Here is a 26,619-nt window from a genome sequence, read left to right as displayed (position 1 = left end):
CCCCAGCCACAGCGACTCGGGATCTGAGCCATGTCTGCGACCTACACCGCAGCTCACGGCAACTCTGGATCCTTCACCCACTGAGCGAGGCCGGGGGTCGAACCTTCGTCTTCATAGATACTCGTCAGATTCGTTGCCACTGAGCCATGATGGGAACTCCTTTTTGTTTGTTTGTTGGAGTTTCGTGTGTTGATTGTGTATCCTGCAACTTTGCTAAGTACAATAATCTGTTCATTAGCTCAAGTAGATCTGGGGAGGTTTCTGCAGATTCTTTAGGGTTTCTCCGTGTGTAGGATTATGTCATCCGAGAATAGACACCGTTTCCCAGCCTCCTCGCTTTGGATGCCTTTGCTCCTTGGGGTTTTGCTCTGACGAGAGCCTCCAGTGTAACGTTGACTAGAAGCAGTGGGAGGCGACCTCCTTGCCTCGTCCCTGATCTCAGGTGCCAGGGAGGTGGGCCTTCAGTCTTTCCTCACCGACCGAGCTGTACGTTTTTCACGGGGCCCTTACTCACGTGGAGGATGGTCTTTTGATTCCTAGTTTTGGGGTGTTTTATCCTGAAAGCGTGTTAATTTTGTCGAAGGCTTTTTTTCCTGCGTCAGTCGGGATATAACCATGAGAGGGTCTGATGTGTCGCTGTGCCGGAGTAGATCGATTTCAAGTGTTGCACCCGGTTGCCTTTCTGGGACAAATCCCGCTTGCTCGTGGTGTGCAATCCCTTTAAAATGCTCTCCGAGTTGGTTTGCTGGTACTGGGTTGCGTCCGTTTGCACCTGTATTGTACGGAATGTTGGCCTGTCGTGTTCTTTGCTTGGGATGCCCTTGTCTGTTTTTGGTACCAAGAAAATCCTGGCCTCGGAGAATGAGCTGAGAAGTTTTTGGGTTTGTTTGATTGTTTGTTCGTTTTTGAGTTTGAAAAGGATTGGGGCTAATTCTGTAACTGTCTGGTAGAGCTCAGCAGTGGCGCCATCTGGTCCTGTGCTTTTCTCTGTTGGGAGGTTTTTTCCATTATTGATTCAATCTCTTTGCTAGTTGTAGGTCTAATCGGAGGTTTCATTTCTTCTGGGGTCATTTTGGACTGGTGTTCATGATCAGTAAGTTTCAAAATACTTTTCTTTGTCTTTTTAGGGCAACACCCACAACACATGGAGGTTCCCCAGTGAGGGGTCCGATCGGAGCCGTAGCCCCCGGCCTGCAGCACAGCCACGGCCACGCGGGATCCGGGCCGCGTCTGCGACCCACACCCCAGCTCACGGCCACACCCGATTCCTCACCCACAGAGCGAGGCCGGGGATCAAGCCTGCGTCCTTGCGGGTGCTAGTCGGGTCTGTTAACCACTGAGTCACTACGGGAACTCCCAAAATACTTTTCTAAAAAACAAACGGACCTATAAAAGTTATATATCTAAGTAGATGGAAAGAATGATCATTTTTCTGTATTAATGTTATATTGGGATTTTTTGGTTTTTTAGTTTTAGGAAGTAACTTTTTCATCATAAATTATGAGAGATAAGAAAAATACTTAGAGAATCTACTAAAAGAGGTAAAAGCAATTGCTTTCAGGAAAGGAAGGGGCAAAGGAATATTTTCCTAGGAAACAGAGCAATACAATTCTACTCTTTGTAAAAATAAATAATAAATTTAATCCACACACAGGCAGTCCTCAAAGCAGGCTGCCTGGATCCAAATCCCACCTCTACTGTTTGTGGGCAGGTTTACACTGTTGGATCTCTCTGAACCTCAGTTTTCTCATCTGCAAAATGGGAATGACAACAGTACCGACCCTACGAAAGCTTCATGGGACCAAAGAGACTGAATGTAAAGGGTTTGGCTGGTGAGTGGTCTATTTCTTTCTTGCTTTTCTTTTCTTTTCTTTTCTTTTCTTTTTTTTTGCTTTTTAGGACCGCACCTGTGGCATATGGAAGTTCCCAGGCTAGGGGTCGAATCGGAGCGACAGCTGCCGGCCTGCACCACAGCCACAGCAACGCGGGATCCGAGCTGCATCTGTCATCCACACCACAGCTCACAGCAATGCCAGATTCCTCACCCACTGAGTGAGGCCAGGGATCGAACCTGAGACCTCACGGTTCCTGGTCAGATCCGTTTCTGCTGCGCCACAACGGGAGCTCCAGGTGAGAGTTCTGTAAATAGGAGATTTTTGACGCCATAACCAGGCTCGTCCAGACCAACCTAACTTCCCCTTCAGCTCAGTGAGAACCACCTGGACAGTCTGGAGACGACCCCCGGCCCCGCATTTGTGCACCTGGCTGCTGTCGGGTTTTGGGTGTGTCTCCCCTGCCAGCGCCCCGTGGAGGTGGCTTCAGAGGCCCCAGACTTAGCCAGCCCTGCCCCAGACACCAGCTCCTCCCCTTGGGGGGGCGGTCATGGCTTTGTTTTTTTTCCTAAGGCCAATATTTCCAAACTCTGTGGTTGCCTTGCCTCGCTGAAAGGGGAAGAGGGGGTCAGCCCGAGGAGGAGGAAGAAGAGCAGAGCAAGACAGACAGCCGGAGCCGGGAGAGGCGCGCGTCCACTCGTCCTGGGCCCTGCGGAGCTCGTGTCCCGGGCCCCGGGTCCCTGGCCACCCCAAGCCCTGCATCAGCCTGCCGCCTGCCCGCTGGGACCATGGGCCTGGGCACGCTGCTGCTCCTGCTGGCAGTCACAGCCTGGCCTGGTGAGAGTAGAACTGGGGACTTGGGCAACGGCGGGGGCGGGGGGTGTGACAGGGAGGGCCCCCGGGAGGACCCCGTCCACCCGTGCCCCTCACCGGGCCGCCCGCCTGTGCGTGTGTTCCCAGTCCTGGGCTGCAGGCTGCGGCGTCTGCTCTGGAGAAGGCCCGGGAGCGGGAGCTGCGATGGTGTGGAAGCAGCCCGGCCGGGGCTGCAGGTCCTTCCCGCCCCGCTGTTGGCCTCCCAGTGTCCTGAATCCATCCCTGATGTCTCAGGGCTCCAGGTCCACCGTTCGTAGGCGGCGGTGAGGGACGGGACAGATCGCTGCCCACACCTCACTGGGCGCGCGGACTCCCTGGGGTCTTGTCGCAGTGCAGATTCTGGCTCTGTGGGTCCGGGGTGCCCTGAGATTCTGCATTACTAACAAGCGCCTGGGCGGTGCCAGGGTGCTTGTCCTGACCCACCCTGCGCAGGGCGGCCCCAGAGGGCCCCTGCTGGCCTTGCCAGCCCGGGACCCATGAGGCGGGACCTGATGGTGAGAGGCCTGACAAGGCAGCGGTCATTCCTTGGCTCAGAAGCAGGGGCAAGAGGTTAGCCTCTGGCCGGGGCTCAGGAGAGGCAAACTGGGGAGGAGAGAGTTTGGGGTGAGGGCTTGTCAGGGGAGGACAGGGAGGGTCACCCGGGCCAGAGGCTCCCAAACACAGGCTGCTGGGCCTGGGGACGGGGAGCTGGGTGCAGACCCCACGGGAAGTCGGGCCCTCTGGCCGCAGCGAGGGAGCATCTGCCCCCAGGAGGGCGCCTGGCTGGCGGGGAGGCTCGTATCTACACGTGTTCCACTTTATTGCTTCCTGCAAGGACTTAAGGCTGGGGGTGGGGCCGGGTGGGGGGCCGCCTCAGCTCCGACCCCCCTCCCCCCTACAGTCCCGGGGCTGCAGGACTCTGGCGGGTAGGTGTCTGCGGTCCCCGATGAGCACCCGGCTCGCCCAAGGTGCTTCTCTGGCCCAAACCAACCCAACCCACTGGGCTTGTGCATCGGTTCTTTTTAATTGAGGCGTCATTTCGTGCAGTAGGAAGCAGATTCCCAAGTGTGCATTTCACCATGTTTGACACACGCACGTGCCTGTGTCGCCACCGTCTCAAGTGAGCTGGAGACTGTTGCCCCGACTCGACGAAGGTCCGTGGGTTGGCTTTGCTTTGTGGTCCTGTGCTCAGCCCCAACCTGCCTGTGGGCCCCTTCGGGAGGAGGGGCTCCTTGGCGTCTCCCCAGAGGAGGGTGTGGGCGGCAGGCTGGAAACCAACGCTTTCAGCCGGTAGACAGGGGCTGGGTGACTGGGGGCGCACTGTGGGGAGGTTGGGGCGCAGGGTCAGAGTCCCTAGAGACCAGGCCGGTCTCGCTAAGACCCTGTGCCAAGGAGGGGCCTGTGCCCCAGACTATGGCGTACGGTGTTGGGGGGCAGAGAAGGGGAGGTTGGGGTGTCCCTCACCCTGGCAGCTGCCAAGGGAGGGCCTCCCAGGCAGGTGGGCGGTTTGGGGAGGCGAGGTGGTGGGGGAAGGGCCTGGGGAGGGCAGGCCGAGCAGGCTTTTCCTTCCCGCCAGCCAAGCTGGCAGCGGGGCGCTGGGGCTGAGGTTAAGGGTGTCAGCCCTGCCCTGCGTGGATACTCGAGACAGAGCAGATGCCTCCCTCTGACCACACTTCCCGAGGCCGAGCCTGATCTCGAGGCCCGGGAGGGAGGGACGAGGCGCCCACGAGGCTGGGCAAAGGCAGAGGCGGAACAGGGAGTCTCAGGATGCTCCGGGCATGGACTGTGACCTTGAAGGGTTAGACCTTGAGCTCTGAGCGTGAGGACCAGAGTGGGGGGAGGATGGAAGGGGAGCCGGTGAAGCAGTAGCTCCGAGCCCAAGGCTGCGCGTCACTTCACTGAACCCCCCGTCCCGCCAGCCTCCCCGAGGGTAGTTCCATGAGCCTCAGAGGGTGGAAGCGTGGCCTGAGGCCAGAGGGGAAGCAGGCTTCCCAGTGCTCGGCGGAGGACCACGTCTCAGACCCAGGCTGGGGAGACGCCGCAGCCAAGCTCTTCCCTGCAACACCAGCCCTGATCGCAGGGGGCGGGCGGCTGCTGTGGGAACATTGGGGGACAGGGTCAGAGCCCCTAGGGACCAGGAGAGCCTCACTAAGATCCTGGGCCGAGGAGGGGACCTCTTCCCGGCACCATGCCCTGTGACCGGGCTGCCACGGTAATAGGGAGCAGCCTCTCCCTGGGACTTGCCACCTGCCCTCCGGAGGTGATGCTGGCCCTTGTCCGTGGTGGGCAGGCAGGTGCCGGCCTTGGCGGTCCTCACCCGCCCACAGCATCCTCGGGCTCAGGCAGACAGGCTGCCTCTCTGATGGATACGAAATCGGCACTTGAATTAAGCCACCCTGAAATCATGAGGCAGAGGAGGGTCTGTGATTCTGGGGTGCAGGGTGAGTTGTGAGGGGAGTAGGATGGAGAGACCCATTTAGGGAGCTTTCGTGCAGGGTGACGGAGAGGCCCTGCGGTCACCCCACGTCTCAGGGCTGCGTGTCTGCGACCCCGTCACTGGGACAGAGGGGTTAGACTCCCCAGGGGCTCTTCGTGGGTCGGGGCAGAGCCAGGTCCCCACCCCAGGACGTGCCATTGCCCAGCACATGGCACCCCCTCCCCGGGGGCAGGGGTCTCTGCTCTGGAGGGGACAGTGGCCAGGAAGCAGAAGTGGGAGCATGCCTGGGAGAAGGGCTGTGGGCTGAGCGGAAGCAGGGGCCAGGCTGGGTGCCAGCAACGTGTTTCCGCCTGTGCCAGCGGAGGGTGCCTGGCAGCCCCCCCAAGGCCTTGAATCAGCTCTCACTTCCCTCCCCGGCCCCTATTTTAGGCCCCGGAAAAATGCTGACACTGCAGAGGCAACGGGCCTTCTTCCCGGAGGGCTCGAGATGAGTTTCAAGTTCTCTTTTCTCCTTCAAGAAACTTTTCCTTAAAAGAGCTTGTCTCCCCAGTAAACACCGCGGGGCTGGGGGCCGGGGTGGCTGCGGGGGCCCGACGAGGTCAGAAACAGCACGGCTCAGATCTACGCCCTTGCTGACAGGTGTTCTAAAGGCTTTCCGTGCATCTAACCCTCCCGACCTCCCAATGAATAGGTGCAGTGAGGTCCCCGTTTTGGAAGGGGTACGACCGAGGCCCGGGCTCTGAACCCCCCTTCCGCCGCAGGCCTCACGTCCAGCGACGGGCGCGGGCACCGCGGGACCCTCCCCGCCTTTGCTCTAACGCTGGGCTAAGGCCTTAGCCGCGTTTCCCCACATGGTCCCCGGGGAACATGGCCGTGAACGCTCCATCCCTTTGTCTCTCCCTCTGCTTGTTCGAAGCCCCTGCTTTGAGCCCGGCCCTGGGCTTGGCAGCAGGAGGGCAGCGCGCCCTGAACACCGACCGTGCCCAGGAGTCGTCCTGGGGAGGCTGGTGGCAGGGGCAGCCCCTGCGGGACCGTGGCTGGGCGGGGGCCGAGCAAGCGCTCAGAGAAGGGCTGCTGGGGACACCAGAGACACGGGGCCGTCACGGCAGGCTTGGGTGGGGGCTGAGCAAGGGACCCGAGAGGGGCTGGGACTTGCTCAAGGTGATCCTGCCCGTCCTGGCAGACCCCCAGAACCAGCAGCACCCACCTCAGGGGCAGGGCGGGCCCGGGGGACCCCTCGGGCCTCACGTGTGTTTGCCGCCCCCTGCCACCAGGTCAGGGGGTCCCGGTGATTGAGCCCAGCGGCCCTGAGCTGGTGGTGGAGCCGGGCGCAGCTGTGACCTTGCGATGCGTGAGCAATGTCAGCGTGGAGTGGGACGGCCCCATCTCCCGCTCCTGGACCTTGGACCCCGACGCCCCCAGCAGCGCCCTGACCACAAACAACGCCACCTTCCAAAACACGGGCACGTACCGCTGCACCGAGCTCGGAGACCCGCTGGGGGGCAGCGCCACCATCCACCTGTACGTCAAAGGTGAGGAGCCGCCTGGGATGGGCAGGAGGCCTGGGCCTCGACCCCGCCGCTCTGATAAACCAGCTCTACACGTGCTGAGCGCCTGCTGCAAGCCAGGACCGGTGGCAGTGCTTCTCATTTAGTGTCATCCCCACTGAGACCCTGCGAAGTGGTTCTGGGATTCTGCCCATTTGCCAGAGGCTCAGGCGGGTGGAGCCATTTGCCCGAGGTCACACAGCGTGGGGGGGGGGGGCTGGGCCTGGCTCATCAGCGGAGCTTCCCTGGTGTCCTGTGACCTCAGGCAGGCCATCAGCCTCTCTGAGCCTCCCTGCGGCCAATGTCCAGGGACCCCTGGGCCTGGGGGAGGGGATGTGTGTGTATGCTGGGGGGGCTGAAACCCTGTGTGTCCCCTTGTTCCCCAGACCATCGTCGGCCCTGGAGGGTCCTGGCCCCGGAAGTGACGGTGCTGGAGGGCCAGGATGCGAGGCTGCCCTGCCTGCTCACCGACCCGGCCCTGGCAGGGGGCGTCTCGCTGGCACTGCTGCGCAGACTGTCTGTCTTGCCCGGCCGGGCTGTCTTGCGCCAAACCAACTACTCCTTCTCGCCCTGGCATGGCTTCACTATCCACAAGGCCAAGTTCATCGAGGGCCAGGACTACGCGTGCACCGTCCTGGTAGACGGCAGGGTGGTGTGGAACAGCGTCCGGCTCAACGTGCAGAAAGGTGTGTGGGCCGGGGGACGGGGAGGGCCAGGGTCCCCTCATCACCCGCTCCCTCCCTGCCCCACAGTCAGCAGGGGACCCTTGCTGGGGTGAGGTGGCGAGGTGCTGGGTGCAGGGACGGAGCCGCGTACCAGCCCACAGCGCAGGGCAGGGTGGTCTCGGTGGGAGAGGCCGAGAAAGTCCTTGAGCAGGGGGCGGAGTCGAGAGGGAGGAGCCCTGCGGGGAGGGTGACGCGTTTTGGGGCTGAAATGAGAAACAGGCAAAGAGGAAACTGCAGGTCGCCCGCGGTGGGAACAGGCTCCCCAGGTTCCAGGAACAGAGGGAGGCCCGAAGCGCTCCCGCACCCGCCTCGTGGGTTTCTGGCTTGGCACCAGCTGCGGTGCCGGGCGCTGGGGAGCAGAGAGCCCGGTGATGGGGCGTGGCGGCAGGCGCCTGGGACACCTCCCTGGGGACAGTGCTGGTGACGTCTCTCTTGTGTTCCCCCGTCCCTGCCCAAGGCGATTCTGGTTTCTGGAAGGGCCGAGTGAGCCCGCGGGAACCCAGGCGCAGGACCTGGGCCTGAGACTGGGGTCCAGGGTATGTGATGAGGCCACAGTCAGAGCAGCCCTGTGCTCTGAGGCCACGAAACCTGTCCCGGAGGCCCAAGGCCCCCACCCAAGTGCAGAGAGGCCCCGAATGCCTTTGGTGTGCACTGGCAGAGAGAGCCCGGGCCCCAGCGCTGCCAGGAGCCTCTCAGGGGCCATGCATGAGGCCACGAGGGCCCCGCCCCGGGGAGATCAGGTGATTTTTCAACAACAGCAGCCTCGGATGTTCATTCAGTGCCTACCACGTGTGGGGCACCGGGCTAGCTGCCAGGGGTGTTACCTTCCTGGATTTGCCCTTGATGAGGGTTCCAGATGGGACAAAAGGCAAGTCAGCAGCCGTAGTGCTGAACAAGAAGCCCAGCTGGAGGCACTGGGGTCGGACGAGGCCGGCTCAGCTAAATCGGTCGCAGGAGGCCTCTCTGAGGGGGATTGGAGCCGTAGGTCTGAGAGGCGGGGGCCAGCGCCCCTCACTGTGGGAGAAGCCTCCCCAGGGCACGGTCTGGGGTGGTGGCGGGGAAGGCTGTGCCCTGGCAGCACGGTGAGCGGACGGGGACAGGTGGGCAGGCACAGGGACAGACCTGGGAGGTGGGGCTGGAGCTTCTATTCTGAGAGTGATGGGAAAGCCGCTCCAGGTTGGCACGAGAGAGGCACTGTCCTGATTTCATCGTGAAGAGCTCGCCTGGGCCGGGGGCAGCAGGAGCCCGAGCCGAGACGGAGGGTGCGGCTGGGAGGGCGGCGGGTGGGCCCAGCTCTGTCTGGGAGGCAGGAGGTGTGGGGAGATGGAGGCGTCGGGGCTGCCACCCAGGATGTGGGGCGGGACCCCGGCCGGTGGTGGGCGCAGAATGATGGCTCCGGCCTGGGCGTTCACGGGTTCCCCCCGCCCCGCCCCCAGTCATCCCAGGCCCCCCGACCTTGACGCTGAAGCCCACAGAGCTGGTGCGCATTCGGGGAGAGGCCGCCCAGATCGTGTGCTCGGCCACCGACGTGGATGTCCACTTCGAGGTCTTCCTCCACCGCGGAGACACCAAGGTCGGTGCCCGCGGGCGGGCCCCGCAGCCGCAGCCCCCAGCCCCGCCTCCGACCCACCCACCGCTCTCAGGGCCCAGGGCGGGACCTCCCCCAGGCCGGAGGGCACTTGCCCAAGATCCGCTGCGGGTCAGGGGCTGACGCAGAAGCAGCAGGCAGGGTCGCGCTGCTGCGTCTTGGGGTGGGGGGTTCTCTACTCCCTGCGCCCCTGCCGGCGGACAAGAGCCACCTGTCCGCTCACTTCTGATGTAGCAAGAGGTTCCTAGGCCACCTTGGATGCCTGGGACTGAGGGCGGGTGGGGCCGGACTCTCAGCAGGAAATGGACTCAGGCCGCTCCCAAGGCCGTCCTCCCCCAGCCGCGGCATCGCCGTGCCGTCCGCACACGCAGCGCGTCTCACTTTGTCTACACCACAACCCTGGGAGCGCAGGGCCAGTGTCGGTCCCACTGTGCAGATAGAGAAACGGAGGCCCAGAGTTCCAGGAAAGAGTCGAGGAAAAGGCCAGTGGTGACTTTTAAAGGGTCCCCCAGCTTCCGGGGGCTCAACCCCTCAGAGTGCGGTGTCCCTTCCTTCTGGCTGCAGCTGGCCATCTCTCAACAATCCGACTTCCACGACAACCGTTACCAAAAAGTCCTGACCCTCGACCTCGATCCCGTGGGCTTCCAAGACGCCGGCAACTACACCTGCATGGCCACCAATGCCCGGGGCACGCACGCCACCTCCATGGTCTTCCGGGTGGTAGGTGAGCATCGGGTGGTGGGGGGATGGGCGGGGCCCGGGCGGGGGGAGGGGGCTGATGCAGAGAAGGAGACGCTGGTGACCAGCTCGCGGGAAAGCCTGGCTAGGGGCGTCTCTCCACGGCCCTCCCAGAACCCCCTCCCACCCAGGAGCAACCCCAGGGCGTGGCTGCCTCGGCTTCCAGCATCACTCCGTTCTGCTTGGGGGCCGGGGTCCAGTGGCTCCCCCCGGGCTTCACCGTCGACCCATTCAGTCGTCCCTCCAAGCCTGGGACGCTCGTGTCCCTGGGACACATGAACAGACGGCCGTCACCCGTTGTGGTCGGGGATGTGTGGGATGTCCTGGGAACACCAGGGGGACCCCAACCCAAGAGCCTTGGACAACGCGCCCTCTAAGCTGGGACCAGAATGGAGGCGGGTCGGCCCGGCAGACGGATGGGAAAGGAAGGGAACAGCTCTTTTGGCAGAGGGAACAGCATGAGCAAGGCTCGAAGGCAGAGAAAGCGAGAGCGTTTGGGACAGCAGCAGGGACCCGCCGGCGCGGGAGGGCCGCCGCACAAGGCGGAGCTGAAGGCGGCGTCCGCACGGCCAGGCCATGGGTAGTGGCCTCGTATCTGCTGAGAGGGTGTGGAAGGGCTTCAAGAGCGCGGTGCGATGAGCGTGTGCAGAGGGGCCACGCGCGCTGGTCGGGAGCCCGCACTCCCGGGCCGCACTCCCCCTGGCTCTGCCAGTGGCGTAGGAGACGGCGTCACCTCTGCCTCACCTGCAAAGTGGGGAGGTGGCCAGAGCTGTCTCATAGGCCTGTGGTGACAGCTGTGAAGCTCTCGGTGTGGACGTGGATTTAGACAGGGTTAAGGGTGTAGACATGGACCGGACATAGATGTAGGCGTGTAATTTGAAGTACTCAGCATGGGACCTGGCACGGAGTAAGTGCTCAGTGTGCCTGGGGAGATGTGATCTGAGGGGCTCAGCCCGACGTCGTGTGGACAGGATGGGAGACCAGGGGCTGGAGACCCATCAGGGCGGTGAGCGCAGGGGTCCAGGCCAGCGATGGCTAAGGGCGCCAGACTGCGGTGAGGCCCAGGAGCGTGTCAGACGAACGACCTGTGTGGGGTACTGGACAAGGCCTGGTGGCCGCTGGGAGGAAGCGACGAAGGGGAAGGAGCCAAGACCACGTCTGGGTCTTGGGCTGGAGTGACAGGGAGGGCGGCGGGAGCGTGGCTGAGCATCCGGAGCAGAGGGGCGTCTCTTGGTGGGGGGCGGGGGGACTGGCCCTGAGTCACTTGAGTCCAGCCGCACCTCGTGTGTTAGATGTTATTGGGGGGGGGGGGGACGACAGCGCGGGAGCTCTGCCTGGGGCCCCGTCCTGTGCCGAGAGCGTCCAGGGCTGTTGGAGGAGAGGATGTTGAAAAGCTCCCGGTTCTGGGTCTAAGCCTGGGTTTTCTGGTGCAGGCACACAGCAGCCACTCAGTAGAGGTTTGCCTTCCTCCACTCTTCCGGCCGGGTGCTTCTCAGTGTAAGGACACAGCTACAAAAGTCCTGCCCACATGGAGGTGATACTCTAGCTGGGAGAAAACAAAAAGCAAAACCAGTGGTGTAAAAAAATCAATTTTATAGGGTTTTCAGTTTAAAATGGGCTGATCCGCAAGGAAAATCTTGCCGGGAAGCTGGCATTTGGACAAAGACGGGAAGTGGACGGAGGAGGAGGTGCAAGCGCATCTCCGAGAAGAGCGTGCTGGGCAGAGGCAAGCAGCCTTCTCGAGGATGCTCGGCGGGGTCGGCCAGCGTGGCCTGGCCGGGGTGGAACCGGAGAGGAGGGTGGTAGCAGGGAGGCTGGAGGAGAAGGAGCGGGTCCCTGTAGCCAAGGCGAGGACTCGGGCAAAGGAGTGATGTGACCCGCCTCGGACGGAACAAAGCACGACCCAGCTCTCTGGTGCTCTGCGGAGGGAGACACAGGTAGAAGCGGAGAGGTGAGAGGCGACTGCTCGTCGGAGCTAGAGGTGACGGTGGCTTCATTAGGGTGGTCACGGTGGCGGGGATGCTGGGAGTTTGGATGGATGGTTGGCAAGAGAGGTGGCTGGCTAAGGGAGAAAGAGGCGAGAAGGAAAGAAGCTCGCCCTAAAAGCTCACAGACTCGGAAAACAGCTACCTAGAGGGAGAAGCAGGTGCACAAGGGGGAGCCTGAGCAGCGTGTCCCGTAAAAGGGCCGCAGAGGGCACGGAGCAAAGTGACATCCGTCAGAGAAGGACCCACGGCATCACTGAGACGTAGGATTGAAAAAAATAAAGCCAGTGACTAGAACAGAAAGAGACTCCCAGGGAGCAAGCCAGCGGTTACCAGTGGGGAGAGGAGAGCGGGGCGGGGGCGGGGGGGGCATTGGAGGTACAGAGACTATAGTGGGAAACCAGCCGCAAGCACGTATCATACACTGCGGGGAATAGAGACGAGCTTACAGTCGCGCCGACGGAGCAGAACGCTGGGCGGTGAGACACGGCGCAGCACGCCCGAGACGCAGATGACACTACACCAGCTCTATGTCAATTTTTTAAAAAAGAGCTAAAAAAAAAAAAAGGGAGGGCATTTCTGTTGTGACTCAGTGGGCTCAGAATCCAACTAGTACCCGTGAGGATGCGGCTTCCGGCCCCGGCCTCGCTCAGTGGGCTAAGGGCCCAGCGTTGCCGGGAGCAGCAGCGCAGGTCGCAGACGTGGCTCGGATCCCGCGTGGCTGTGGCTGGGGTGTAGATCCTGTTTGACCCCTGGCCTGGGAACTTCCACAGGCTGTGGGTGTGGGCTTAAAAAGACAAAAAAAAAAAAAAAAAAAAAAAAGAAAGAAAGAAAGGAAAGGAAGGTTGAGGAGGGAGAGCCCCCCGCAGCCTGGAGTGATGGGTGAGGTCTCCCCGACCGGGTCGAGGCTCGAAGCGGGACAAGAGGAAGGAGGCGGGCTTCCTGGTGGAGGAGGAGACCTGAGCGCAGCTGCCAAGTTTGGAGCCACTGTGCTGTGTTCAGGGGACATTAGGAGACAGATGGCGGGGAACGGGGTGAGTGTGTGTAGGCATGCGTGGGGTGTGTCTGGGGCGGGTTTGTGTGTGTCTGGTGGGGGGGTGTAGGAAGAGGGAGGTGGCTCCATGGGGGCACGGAGACCTGGCGGAGACGAGTGTTGCGTGCAAGCTGAGCCGCGGAGGGGAAGGGGCCTTTCTGAGCGGGCTCGTCGCAGGGTAGGAGAGTGAATTCTAGATCTCAGAGGGTTGAGCCCTGAGCATCTGGTCCAGGGAGTTGCGCAAACCCTTGTGCTTTCAAGGCCACTCCGTGCCCCCCCGGAAGCCCCTGCGTGCAGGGGGGTTGGGGGTTCTGCTCCTTTGCCTGTGATTCACCCAGAGCAGCTCCATCTGAATTCATGCAGCCTCCCGTCGGGAGACACCACCCAGGACTCCCTCAGGTGCAGGGAACAGAAAGCCACGCAGGCCGACCTGATTGGGAGAGGCTCTTATCGGCCTCAGGGCCGTGGGCGTGAGCTCGCGGCGTCACCGGCCTAGGCGCTCAGCCGTGGCCGAGAATCCACTGCTTCCGAGGCTCGAGGCTCAGCTCTGCGCTGGGCCCGTGCGAGGCGCGAGGCTTGGAAGCTGCGGCAGGAGGGCGTCTCCTTTCCCGGAGGCCCGGCGGGAATCCAGAAGCCAGTGCCCCTCGTTCGGCGGGGACAGGTTAGCCCGATGGCGGGCCAGAGCTAGTGCCTGCTGCAGAGCTGGCTGGGGAACCTGCAGCGACCAAACGACGACCAGGAAAAGGGGAAATGGTCGGGCCTGTGGGGGAGGAAAAAAAAAGAGACCCTTTTTTTAACAGCTAGAAACGTCTCCAAAGGTCGTTAACTGTATATATGCCCACTTTCCAATCTTTCTGTTACATAAAGAGGCAGCGGCTCCAAGGAGGAGAGCTTGGGGGAAGCGCTGGGAATAGAGACGTCAGGGGCCAGGTCTGGGGGGCGCGGCGGGCTCTGTGTACCTGGCACAGGTGGGTGGTGCTCAGGGAGGGTCCGGCCGAAAGGCTGGATCGATGGACCGGTCACCGGATGAACAGAGCAAGCGGGACGGCCGCCCCCTCACGCCGCCTGTGTGGGTTCTGCTTTCCAGAGGGGGCCTACCTGACCTTGACCTCCGAGCAGAGCCTCCGCCAGGAGGTAGCAGTGGGAGAGAAGCTCGACCTCAAAGTCAAGGTGGAGGCCTACCCGAGCCTGCAGAGTTTCAACTGGACCTACCAGGGACCCTTCTCGGACCAGCAGCCTGAGCTCAGTTTTGAAACCAGCAAGGACACGTACAGGTATCACCCGCGAGCGCCCCGTGCAGCCCCACAGCCAGAGGGAGGACGTTGCAGCCGGGAGTCAGGACACTCGGGTCCCCATTCAGCCTTGCCGCGTGACCCGGAGCGAGGCCTTCATCTTTTCTGGTCTCATTTTTCTTTTCTTTCTGTACCTTTTTAGGGCCGCATCCACAGCGTATGGAGGTTCCCAGGCCTGGGATCAAAACGGCGCTGTAGCCGCCGGCCTACACCACAGCCATGGGATCCTTAACCCACTGAGAGAGGCCAGGGCTCGAACCCGCGTCCTCATGGATGCTAGTCGGGTTCGTTACTGCTGAGCCACGACAGGCGCTCCTGGGTCTCCCTTTTCTTGACCACGTAGGACCTCGATTCATGCATCCGTGCGTGAGATGTGGCGCAGACGAGGGCACACACTGTCCCCCATCCTTGGAGAGCTGCCTCCTGGTCACCCCAGAACTGTCCGTCCTATTCCTTCCCTCTCGTGACTCATGCAAACGTGGAAGCCAGTGCCCGGTGAATTCCACGCCTAGTCCCAGCCCCGGCAGCGACTGCGGGTGTACCTGCCAGGTGCACGGGGCGGGGGGTTAAGGGGGGGTCTGGGGAATCAGTACCCCCTGGACCCACACATCACAAGTTCTTGGCAAGTCCATGGGCATCCGGCCCTGAGACTCTCCCGCCAGCCACTCTGCCCCAGGGCTCGAGTCTCTTCTACGAGGCCACGATGCCACAGGCTCTCCCCCCGTGTTCCCACACCCCGAATCCCGCTCATCCCACGTGCACGGCGTTTTAGGCGTCTTTTCCCGTCTCCTGTGGACTCTTTCCTCAGCTCTTCCTTTCCCTTTGTGAGATTAACCAAGACTTCCCTAGCAGGTTAAGGACCCGGCTTTGTCCCTGCAGTGGCGCTGGTTCATTGCCTAGTGTGGGAACTTCCTCCATGCTCGGGGCACGGCTGAAAAAAAAAAACAAAAAACACCCAAGTAGGAGTTCCTGCTGTGGCGCAGTGGGTTAATGACCCAGCTTGTCTTTGTGGAGGCGCCGGTTCGATCCCCAGCCCGGAGCTGTGGGTTAAGGATCTGGCATTGCAACAGCCATGGTGTAGGTTGCAGCTCTGGCTTGGACTCAAGCCCTAGCCCAGGAACGTCCACCTGCGGTGGGTGCAACCAAAAAAGAAAACCAAAGCAAGGACCTAAGCAGGGGGTGTTCTACACAAGAGCTTTATTTTCGGAGGAGGACCAGTGATAGATGTTAAAAGAACAGTGTCTTGGCCCCGTCCCATGTGAATGAGACGGAGCAGCAAACACGCGGTGTGCTCGGAGTCACACCCGCTGCCACCGTGCTGACCGGCAGCCCTGATGCGTCTCGGAAGCCTCTGCTGCAGCGTCTAGCTGCGGGCTCAGCACCCCCCTCAACAGCCCCTGGGCTGTGTGTCCGTTGTAATTGACTCATGCAAAGGAGACTCATTTGCCCTCCCAGAGCTGGATAATCCCAGACGTTGTCCAACTTCCAAACTCCCTGGAATTCTCGTTCTAGCTCCCAAACCTCTTTGATCCCTGGATTCCTTTTTTTTTTTTTTTTTTTTTTTTTGGCCACGCCCCACAGGCATGTGGGATTGAACCACAGCTGTGACAATGCCAGATCCTTGAACTGCTGAGCCACCAGGGAACTCCCCATTCCTGGCTTCTGTTTGTTGATCGTCAGAATCAGAATGTTCCCTTGTCCTTGTCTTCCTCTTCCTGCTTCCCTTCTCGTCCTTTCCGGCCAGGACGCCTACCTTCCCCTCGTCTGAGGCAGAAGCTCTGGGTCTGGAGTCTGCAGACGCCTGGAAGCAGGCTGGTCCATGGGCAGGTTCCAGGGGCCCATAAGCAACAGGACGCTGTGGAAAGGGACCAGGGAGACACCTCAAACAGAGCAACCCGGGCCATTGAGCACAGGGTACACGAGCCGGGCACCAAAGAGCCACCGACCTGAGCCTGTGCTTCCTAAGGGTGCCCTCGGCTCACGCCCAAAGAGCAGTTGTTTCAGTGGGAGACGCAGCTGTCAGGTATCTCCAGACGGGATGCGTGCAGGGGGTCCTGCTCGCCAAAGGTCTGGCCGAGTGAGGCCGTCCTGGAACCACCCAGGTTCGCCTCCAGCCTCTTCTGTGATAAAGGACAAGGCCTGCCGTGCGTCTCGCTCTCTGTCCCCGCTCCAAGGACCTGTCCCTTGAACCCCGAGGCCGGGTCTGTGAATGGGTTGCCGTGTCACCCTCACAGGAAAGGAGGCAGAGGACCAGAGAGGGGAAACACTTGCCTGAGGTCACACAGCTAGGACCAGGCAACATCAGGACGGGAGCCCCGTCTCCGGAGGCCCCGGCCCCATCCGGCCTCTCTTCCCTCTCAGCCGCCCTCGGCAGGGTTGGTGCGTTAGGGCAGCAGCTGGCCCGGGCGCTGGCGTTTCCAGAGGGGTTGTTCAGCCCGGGGACAGCAGTAGAATAGGTACATTGAGAGTGTGGCACTTTACAGACCCCGCCTCCACTAAACCTCAGGACGAAACCCCTTTTCAGATGAGAGGAACTGTGAAGGGAGTCGGGTTGGTGGCTTTTCACGTCTCAGTGGCACCTGCCCGGCCCAGGTACCTGGCTCAGCCAAAGGGTTTGTGCCGCAGACACTTTACCAAAAACAACCCCCCCTCACCTTTAAGGCGGCCATCTGAGCGCCGTGCTCCCTGACACCCAGCTCCCCTTGCAGATACGCCTCCACCCTCACCCTGCCTCGCCTGAAGCCCTCCGAAGCCGGCCGCTACTCCTTCCTGGCCAGAAACGCCAGAGGCGAGGGCGTCCTGACCTTTGAACTCACCCTTCTGTGTGAGTGAGAGGGGGGAGCTGGGGGCCTGGGGAGGTGGGGAGGCTGGGGGCCTGGGGGATGGGACTGGGGGCCTGGGGAGATGGGGGCTGGGGGCCTGGGGAGGTGGGCGGGGAGGGCTGGGGGCCTGGGGAGGTGGGGAGGCTGGGGGCCTGGGAGGATGGGACTGGGGCCTGGGGAGGTGGGCGGGGAGGGCTGGGCGCCTCGGGAGCTGAGGGCGCCCCGCTGCTGCTCTCTCCGCTCAGACCCACCGGAGGTCAGGATCACGTGGAGCCTCGTCAACGGCTCCAGAGCCCTGGTCTGCCAAGCCTCGGGCTACCCGCAGCCCAACGTGACCTGGGTGTGGTGTGGGGGCCACACGGACAGGTGAGCGTGTGCCCGCCGGCCGGGGCCCGGGCAGGGGCTGGGCCCCCGCAGCTCTGAGCCCCATGCTGCTCTTTCCAGGTGTGAGGGCGCCGGAGTGCTGGTCCAGGAGGCCCTCGGCCCTGAGGTCCTGAGCCAGGAGCCCTTCCACAAGGCGACTGTCCAGAGGCTGCTGGCCGTTGGGACCTTGGAGCGCAACAGGACGTACGAGTGCTGGGCCCGCAACAGCCTGGGCAACAGCTCCCACGCCTTCCAGCCCGTCTCCGTAGGTGAGCTCCAGTGCCAGCTCGAGGCCCGGCCAGGAGGGCACCCAGCAGCTGCTCCACCCCCGAGAACCAGGGCCAGGGCTCCGGCGCCCAGCAGATCCCAGTTCAACCCGTTTGGGTGGGACTCCAGGCCCCTCCCCACCAAAGCTCTCCTGAGGCGGTGAGATGGGGGTTCTAGAAGCCACAGAGCTGGAAGCAGGAGCCGAGGGGCACAGGGCCTCTGGGCCTCTGCTCAGACTCCCACCCTGGGGGCCGCAGCGCTCCCTCCTGGAGCTTAGAGTCCGCTGCTGCGGGCAGGAGACGAGGGACACGGTCCCCCCACCCAGGGATCGGCTGGACGGCCTCTGCCCTCTGGACCCCCTTCCTGCCGGAGCCACAGGGGGGCTGTTGAGGCCGGGGGGCGGCCCTGGGCCCTGGGGCAGCCGTGTCTCAGGCCATGTGTGCAGGGTCCTCTGATGCCCTCCTGGCCGCTACCAGGCAGGGGCACATCCTCTGTGTGCCAGGCCTGGTGAGGCTCGCTGGGCCCAGAGGGGTCCCCCAGGTGCCCCAGCTGCTGGCCTGGGAACAGCTGCGCTGAGGCCGGATCCCCGATGCCGCTGCCTGGGTGGCTCTGTCTCACAGCGGGGGGCCTGTGTCACAAGCAGTCGAGCCGCCATGAGCTTGAAGGCTAGCACGGGCCAGGCGCTGTTCCAGAGGCCTCGCCCTCCCGAGGTCAGCACTGTCGTCCTTCCCACTGGGCACCACGGGCCTGGGGCTGAGGGACACGCCACAGGTTTGGCGTCACACCTCCCGGGGGCAGAGGTGGGGTAGGGCCTCGGGCTCCCGCTGCTGAGCTGGGCCGCAGGAGGGAGCGCATGGCCTCCCAAACCCACCCAGGGGACCGGGGCCCTTAATGTGGGAAGAGGGGACTCTGGGCCATGAGCGTGGCTTTCAGGGCCTAAGAAGGGTTCCAAAGAGCACTCGGGAGCTCCCGCCGTGGCTTGGCAGTGATGAGGACGCGGGTTCAGTCCCTGCCCTTGCTCAGTGGGTTAAGGATCCGGCGTGGCCGTGAGCTGTGGTGTAGGTCGCAGATGCGGCTCGGATCCCGCGTGGCTGTGGCTGTGGCTGTGGCTGTGGTGTAGGCCGGCGGCTGCAGCTCCGATTCGACCCCTAGCCCGGGAGCCTCCATATGCCGTGGGTGTGGCTCCGAAAAGCAAAGAGAAGCAAGAACGAAGGGCTCTGGCAGGAGCTGCAAGAAATGCTCGGGAGGCGGGTCTCAGTCTCATCTCTAGAAGGCCTTTCGGCCCCAGCTGGCCAGAGGCCCCAGTGGTGAGAACCTCCACACTCGGGGTGGGGGGCCTGCAGGTCACGGCTGAGCCCGGGCCAGGCTGCTGCGGGGGCTCCTTGCACCCGCAGGGGTGGACTGTGTGACCTGAGGGGCTTGCCCGGCCCCAGGGGCCATGCGGCTGGGCAGGAGCAGAGCAGGGGACAGTTTCCCCCGGCCCCTGGCTGGGAAGGGTCTGCAGGCTTCCGGGTGAGAGGACATTGTCCAGTCAACAAGACTTTATTGGGCACCTACTGTATTCTAGGCAACTGGCCCGTTCCCAGTAGGGGCAGGCGGGTCCCAGGGCGCCCACTGCTGGCTCACTTCTCTGCCTCGCCCCTTCCAGCAGCCCAGGTGCACTCGCCGGATGAACCCCTCTTCACCCCGGTGCTGGTGGCCTGTGTGTCCATCATGGCCTTGCTGCTGCTGCTGCTCCTGCTGCTCCTTTACAAGTACAAGCAGGTGAGCCAGCGGGGCGGCAGGGGGTCAGGGCGGGGACGGCCAGGTACCCGAGGGAGCCAGACCCTGGGGCAGCACCACCAGGCTGCATGGATCCACCTGAGCCCTGGATCCATCAGCCCAGCACCGGGCCAGCAGCTCTGTGGTGGGCGCCTGCTGTATGCCAGTGGGAGTGGCCGAGGGAGCCCAGACCGGGAGCCTTGGAGGTTCTGCCCTGGGCGGGGGGGGTCCCTGCGTAGTGCAGGAGGCCCTTGCTAATCGAATGACCCTGAAAGGGAGGGCACAGGTCACGGGGGTGGGGGGCGCTGCCGTGGGGAGAGCAGGGGGTCTGGGAGCGTGCGAACGTGGGATCCTGTCCCAGCTGGGGGCTTCAGGGATGCCCAGAGGGGGTCCCGGGGCCAGGCCTGTGTCTCTCGGGAAGGCGGCAGGGGAGCTGGTGGAGGGAAGGCCCGCCCGCCATCGTCCTGTTCGTTATTCAATATCGTTATTAATCTAAGCTATTGCCCGCTGCTGCCTCGGGCCCTGCCTGCCATCCGCGTGCTCAGTTGTAGCGATTTGAGGGGCATTTTTTGGACGTTCTCTCCTTCACCAAGCCCCCTTTACAGAATTGGAAGCCGAGGTTCTGAGAGGTCAAGACAGTTGCCCTTGTCTCAGCTGGTCAGTGGCAGAGGCTGGCTTTGGAGGAATAGCGCAGCATCTTCTCTCAGGCCCCCAGCAATGTGGAGGCGGCGCCTAGAGCACCAGCATTTGACAGTGAGGAGCAGGCCTGGCAAGGTCAAAGGACCTGCCCACGGCTTCCAGGTGTCTTGTACCCCAGAGCCCGCAGCCCCACCACCCAGCCTGACGGCCTCCCTGCCCAGGAGAGCACGTCCGCTGCCATGGGGCTCTGAGAGCACCAGGCCGGAAGCAGAGGGGGTCTCTCTGGGTGGCACAGAGGAAGACTGCTTGGAGGGGGCACGCGTGAGCAGGACAGGCCTGGGAGGACGGAGCAGCAGCAAACGGGGAGACGTGCTTCAGGGCAAGGGTGTCTACGGGGGACAGCAGCGTGGGGAGCCGTGAACCCTGATGCGCAGAAGCGGATGCAGGTGGGGGCGGGTTGAGGGGCTGGGCCCCATTCTGGAGGCCCGGTGGGTGTGCACAAGGGAGCGATATGAGTCAGGAGGGAAGGACCCACCTGGTGGCCCCTTCCCCACACCTGCCCTGGGGTTTTCACGTGAGAAGTGGACTGAGAGCCCAGGAAACAGGGGTGCCCAGGTGCCCACGGGGTCGGCCGCCTGGGGTGTGGGGGTCCCCAGGTGCCCATGGGGTCAGCTTGCTGTGCTCATGCCAGTGTCCAGCAAGCAGAAGTAGCTCTGAGCCCTGGGCCCATGTCCAGGCCGTGGGGATCTGGGCACAGCTCTGTCCCTGCTTCGCCATGCCACCTCGCTGACCCCTGCCTTCTCTGGGCCCCACTTCCCCGACCTGTCCCACGGGACCGAGGACCTGACAGCCTCCTCGTCTGACACGCCGAGAGCCTCCTGATGGTCTAGCTTAGGACTCAGGCTGGGAGTTGGATGGATCTGGGTCTGAATCTTTGTTGCCAGGCTCTGGGACTCTAGGGGACGTGGTCTCTGTCAGCCTGTCCTTCTCCGTCTGTGAAGCGGGGTTGACAATGACAGCCGCCCCCCAGGCATCCTGAAGACTCAGTGTGGTAACTGCGGCGGGGACTTAGCAGGGGGCCGGGCACAGGGTGCTCGGGGCGGATGCTGCCCACCTGCTCCCAGGAGGCAGCTGGCCGGGGAAGCCGAGGTAGCGCGTGCATCTTGGGATGAGAGGGGTGTCTGAGGCTGGCAGACCCCAAAGTGTGGGTCATCAGGCCCCGTCGCCCCCCTCCAGGGAGCAATGTCACTCGCTCTCGTGGCCGCCAGGTCCTTCTCTGAGCAGCTCTGGGCAGAGTTCTTCCCTAAACGGACGGAAAGGTGCCTCCCAGGTACCTGCAGAACCACCTCCCAGGGCTGCCGAGATTCCTGAGAAGGGTCTGGTTCCCCCTCCGGCGCCCTGGGCCAGCCGTGGTCTGGGAACACCCTGCCCTCTCCCAGTGCAGCTGTTTCTGGAGCAGGTGCAGGTGCAGGAGCTCCCAGTCACCTCTTAGCCCACGTGGGACGTGTGGCCGGCCCCTGGGCCCACCCAAGGCCAAGAGCAGGAGCCCTGGGGCAAGACCTGGAGGGGTCCAGATGGGCCTGCCCTGCCTCAGGCTTGGCCCCTTGGGCCTCCGACACTGGTACTGGGGGGAGGGGTGGCCGGGGGGGGGTTGTTTCTGCCTCCGGGCTGAGTCATGGGCTTTCTGGGCCCCAGAGACCGCAGTGGGGGGCGGGGAAAAGAAAAAAGTAGGAGTCAGCAGCTACGAGGAGGAGACCAAGGGGACAGGGCGGGGGCCACTGCAGAGGCGTGGCTTCTGGGGTAGGACTGAGCTCCGGGATTGGGGTACCGGGATGCATCAGAGGGTCCCCCAGGTTCCCAGGGGAACTGGTCCGTTCTCCACCCTCGCGAGACAGAAAGCACCCACCCGCCCAGCGCCGCCAGCCTGGAGGGGAGTCAGGGCTGTGGTGATCCCGCGGCCACCCTGGTCAGGTCGCCGAGGGGAAGTGGCCTCGGAGGGAGATGACGCACGCCGAGCGTGTGGCCCCGCGCCTGCTCACGGGAAGTGCCCCCGAGGCACGCACCGATGGCGTTACCGATTCTGCCACCACGGTTGGGAAGCCCGGCCCGCCCGCCCCCGGGGCTCCTTCAGAGCAGAGGCTGTTCAGGCCAGAGCTGGCAGCCGCCTGCCAGGAAGGGGGGCCAGGATGCCCGAGGCAGGCGAGGGGGAGGTGCGTTCTCCTCCAGGTAGCGGTCTGAGGTTGAGAGCTGAGCTTCCCGCCAGCCCGGCAGGCTCTCCTTCCCGGTGCCCAGGATTCCCTGCAGCGCTGGGGGCCGGCTGAGGGGGCTGCTCCCCAGGCCCAGCTGCGGGGCGGAGGAAAGAGAAGTGGGGAGCAGGACAGGCGACAGCCTTCCCCGCGGTGGCGCCTGGGCGTGGAAGTGGCCAGGAGAGGTCCCGGGCTCCCTCCTGGCTCTGCCTCCCCCCGGGGCTGGGAAGGCCCCCACAGGCAGGGCTTGAATCTGCTGACGCTGGGGCGGTTCCTGGTCCTCTGCCATTTGCGACTCTGCACCGAAACTGCCTCTCGGGGTCCTCAGTTCACCCACGGTCCGCGCTCCCGATCAGAACCCGAAAGGTCTTCCTTAGGTCTGCCTGCAGTCTCTGCCCCAGACGCCCGTCTGGGAGTTCCTCCCTGCGGCTCTCAGGCGTCTCCTCTCTGAGCCCACGGAGCCTTGAGTCACGGGCCCCTTTCCTCCACGGGCTGGCACTGGCCCCCGCCTGAGCCGGCTGCCCCCGAAGGAGCCCAGCTGCTGAGCACAGCACAGCTGCTGCTCCTGCTCCAGCACTGACCGGAAGGAGAGTGGGACTCAGTTCCAAGGCCTCAGTGTCCCCACCGCCCAGGCCCGCTTCCACTTTCCACCTAAACTCTGTCTGCCATCAGCACTTCTCCAGGGCACCCCCCTGGCACAGTGCCCCCATGCAGCTGTCACCCTGGGCAGGAGGGAGGCAGCCGCTCCCCCACAGGTCAGGTTGAGCCCGGCCAGCTGGCGGGATCCCAAGCAGAGCCCGGGTGGAACCGGGGCCTCTGGAGGCTCACTGCCTTTTGCTCAGGGTCTCTGCGGCCTGTGACAGAGGGGTCACCCACCTGCATCGAGCCTCCAACCCCCACCCACCCACCCCCCGGCCCCTAGAGAATCCACTCGCTGATTTCAGCCTCAGGCCCCTCTCCCGGGTCCCATCAGGCCTCCCCGCCTCCGAGCTCCAAGCCCCGTCCCCTGTGCTGCCTTCCTGATGCTCACGTGGCCCTGGCCAGCTCCCTCTCACCTCCTCGGGGCCTCCCTGACTTCTCCTCCGTTGTCTCCAGGGCTTTCTGTTCCTTCGCCTGCTTTGTTGTCTCCGGCCCTACTTAAACGCTCCCTGCAAGGGGGTTTGCTGGAGCTGAATGCGTGTCTTAGCCACTAGAGTACAAACTCCAGGGACCAGAGACTGGTTCAACTCTGAATAGTGGTGCCTGAAACAAATTGAAGTACTCAGTGAAACGCTTGGACGGCACTATTATTCAGCCTTAAAAAGGAAGAGGAGTTCCCGTTGTGGCTCAGCAGTAATGAACCCGACTAGTATCCATGAGGACACAGGTTCAATCCCCGGCCTTGCTCAGTGGGTTCAGGATCCAGTGTGGCTGTGCTGTAGGCCGGCAGCTGCAGCTCTGTGTGGCCCCCTAGCCTGGGAACCTCCATATGCCATGGGTGCAGCCCTAAAAGAAAGATAAAAAGAAACTGCTGACACCCGGAACAGCATGGATGAACCTTGGGACGTCGTGCTAAGTGACTAAGTCCCCCAGGAAAGGTCCTGCGTGAGTCCAGTGACATAAGGTGCCAGACAGGCAGATGCCTGGCTCGGGGTGGGGGGCGGGGGCAGTCGTCGAGTGAGCACAGAGTTTGGTTTCCAGGATGGAGCGTGTCTGGCTGTTCAGCGGTGGGAATGTACTTAGCACTACCGGGCGCAGAGGGGGCTGGCGCGGTGGATTTCCTTGCGTCGAACCAGCTCTAACGGTAAACTCATAATGCTGGGCAGGGGGCTCAGGAGGACGCTGCAGCTCCACCCTCCTCCCAGCTGAGGCACCACCCGGTTGCAGGGCTGCCCAGGCCCCCAGAGCGGGTCCCCTGTGGCTCAAAAACAGGCAGGGAGACAGGCTTGGAGGAGGGGCGGTCCCAGATGGGCCAGCAGGCCTCGCCTCCCGCCTGCCCCCGGGGTCTGGGGTCAGGGGTCAGGCCCAGCATCTCCCCTGCCCTCTACAGAAGCCCAAGTACCAGGTGCGCTGGAAGATCATCGAGAGCTTCGCGGGCAACAGCTACACGTTCATCGACCCCACGCAGCTGCCCTACAGCGAGAAGTGGGAGTTCCCCCGGAACAAGCTGCAGTTCGGTGAGCGGGGGTCTCGGCCTCCACCCTGCCCTGGCCCCGGGTCGGCGTGGGCAGCAGGGAGCCTCTGGCCCCCAGGGACCTAAGGAGGCTGTGTGGCAGGTAAGACGCTGGGAGCCGGCGCCTTCGGGAAGGTGGTGGAGGCCACAGCCTTCGGTCTGGGCCAGGAAGACGCTGTCCTGAAGGTGGCTGTGAAGATGCTGAAGTGTGAGCATCCTTGGGGCTGGGGGGGGGGCAGCCGCCTGGGCGGGCCGGCTCCATGGCTCAGCGCATCTCCCACGTTTCCAGCCCGTCAGAGCCCGGGACTGGGGTGCGGGCTCTCAGCTTCGCCTCTGAGCTGCAGCCTGCCTCTAACTGCTGCTGGGCGCACAGAGGCCCTCCTGGGCTCGGGCCTGGCCGCAGCTCGGCCTCTCGCACCCAGGACCAGCTCAGTGACGGGCCCGCTCTCCTCTCTCGGTCCTCGTTCCTCCTGCCTCCCTCGGCCTGACTGCCTGGGGGCTCTGGCCCCGCCGCATCCCCGACGTGTGTGCGGCGCTCTGCATCCCGCCCGCTCTCTGTCCCGGCACCTGCGGCCCCCGCAGCCACGGCCCACGCTGACGAGAAGGAGGCCCTCATGTCGGAGCTGAAGATCATGAGTCACCTGGGCCCGCACGAGAACACGGTCAACCTGCTGGGCGCCTGTACCCACGGAGGTGAGGCCCGGCCGCAGTGGGGCCCGTGCGCTTGGGGCCCCACGGCCACCTCCCGTCCCCCGCCCCGCCAAGGCAAGGTAGGCTCCCTGCCTCAGTGTCCCTCAGGGTGCAGGCCGGATGCCCGGACTGGGCCGCAGCCGCTTCCGGGTGCCAGGCCGTTTGGAGCTCTGGTCCGTGGGCCTCAGAACCGCCTGGAAAAGGAGACCGGCGTGCAGGCCCCTGGGTCCTGCCCCAGGGAGTCGGGCCATGGGTTTGCAGGGAAGCCCCCAGAGGGTGGGCCATCCGCCGCAGGGTCCACAGGAGTGTCCGGGGCCCCCGGGGCTCCCAGGCCGCCCCCTCTCGTCCCCGGGAGCAGCCCGCGCCTCTGTGGAGCTGCCCTCGACTTTCTCTGCAGACAGACTCCTTCAGCTCCCGTGTCTGGGAGATGGCTCTGCTTTAGCCGGGTGGGGTCGCTGAGGCCCAGGGAGCAGAGAGGGCGGCCCAGGGGCAGGAGGAGGACCCAGAGCGCCCGCGTCCTCATCCGGGACGTCTCGCCCCCGCCCACGGCCCTGGTCCACGGGCCTCGGGGTGGCGGGCTGGCAGGGCCCTGACGCCGCGCTCTCGGCTGCCCTAGGCCCTGTCCTGGTCATCACCGAGTACTGCTGCTACGGGGACCTGCTCAACTTCCTGCGAAGGAAGGCAGAGGCCATGCTGGGACCCGGCCTGAACCCAGGCCAGAGCCCCGAGCCAGGCCCCGGCTACAAAAACATCCCCTTGGAAAAGAAATACACCCGCAGGTGAGGTCCCCGCAAAGGGGGGAAGGAGGCCAGGCCTGGGAGGGGGGCCCCGAGGTCCGTCCCCAGAGGCGGCGCGGGGCCGAGTGGCCCGGTGGCCCTCACTGTCCGTCCCACCTGCGTCGTGGGAGCGGCCACCACAGCATCCCAGCAGCTTAGTTCTTGTGCTTATTCCCATCATCCAACAAATACCTGGGTCCCTCCTGTCTGGAGAGTACTGAGCACAAGGACGGGCAGCTCGTGGCCTGGCGGAGAGGGGCGTTAATGGACGCGTCGCTGTAGCCGGGGCCCCTCCTAAGGCCCCGTCCTTCCCTGCGCCAGGCGGGGCACTGATGGCTCTTCCGTGCAGGGACAGCGGCTTCTCCAGCCAGGGTGTGGACGCCTACGTGGAGATGAGGCCCGTCTCCACGTCGTCTTCCAACGACTCGTTCTCTGAGCAAGGTGAGGAGGGGCTGGCCCGGGGAGTGAGGGGGCTGGGGGGGGACTGCCCTGACACACACCCCCTCCCCAGACCTGGACAAGGAGGACGGACGGCCGCTGGAGCTGTGCGACCTGCTCCGCTTCTCGAGCCAGGTGGCCCAGGGCATGGCCTTCCTCGCTTCCAAGAACGTGAGTCAGAAACGGGACCCTCCACTTAGGTCACCCGAGGGGCAGGGGCAGCGGAGCGCCCTCAGGCTGGACACGGGAGGAAGGGGCACGTGGGAAAAGCAGCTGTCCTCTCAGACACAGTGCCGGGCGTCCAGGGCTTGCACACGGGTTTGGCCACTTGCCGTGGGACTGAGCAGCAGCTCAACTTCTCCGAGCCTGGGTTTCTACCCCCATCGACCTGGCACCATCCCAGAGGCGCAAGCGTGAGACAGGGCTACCGCCTGTG

General features: G+C 63.6%; 1 protein-coding gene across 3 annotated transcripts in view; it reads left to right on the top strand.

Moving 5' to 3' along the window:
• CSF1R (colony stimulating factor 1 receptor) overlaps positions 1,717-26,619 on the top strand; it is a 28,174-nt gene continuing 3,271 nt past the window's right edge. The window contains exons 1-17 of one of the 3 annotated variants that reach the window (XM_003124100.6): positions 1,717-1,832; positions 2,406-2,669; positions 6,396-6,653; positions 7,055-7,354; positions 8,830-8,966; positions 9,546-9,705; positions 13,825-14,011; positions 16,738-16,853; positions 17,097-17,217; positions 17,296-17,483; positions 19,130-19,245; positions 24,157-24,283; positions 24,383-24,487; positions 24,862-24,972; positions 25,586-25,748; positions 26,095-26,186; positions 26,257-26,354. In XM_003124100.6, coding sequence (XP_003124148.5) covers positions 1,796-1,832; positions 2,406-2,669; positions 6,396-6,653; positions 7,055-7,354; positions 8,830-8,966; positions 9,546-9,705; positions 13,825-14,011; positions 16,738-16,853; positions 17,097-17,217; positions 17,296-17,483; positions 19,130-19,245; positions 24,157-24,283; positions 24,383-24,487; positions 24,862-24,972; positions 25,586-25,748; positions 26,095-26,186; positions 26,257-26,354 — 2,580 coding nt within the window. In that variant the 5' untranslated portion in view covers positions 1,717-1,795. Of the gene's footprint in view, positions 1,833-2,405; positions 2,670-3,166; positions 3,255-6,395; positions 6,654-7,054; positions 7,355-8,829; positions 8,967-9,545; positions 9,706-13,824; positions 14,012-16,737; positions 16,854-17,096; positions 17,218-17,295; positions 17,484-19,129; positions 19,246-24,156; positions 24,284-24,382; positions 24,488-24,861; positions 24,973-25,585; positions 25,749-26,094; positions 26,187-26,256; positions 26,355-26,619 lie in introns of those variants that run through there. The other 2 variants (XM_021085015.1, XM_013995332.2) reach the window with 2 other exon arrangements.

The sequence above is a fragment of the Sus scrofa genome, chromosome 2, assembly GCF_000003025.6.
Source record: "Sus scrofa isolate TJ Tabasco breed Duroc chromosome 2, Sscrofa11.1, whole genome shotgun sequence".
Classification (NCBI taxonomy): Eukaryota; Metazoa; Chordata; class Mammalia; order Artiodactyla; family Suidae; genus Sus; species Sus scrofa.
This window is presented reverse-complemented; position numbering and strand designations above follow the sequence as displayed.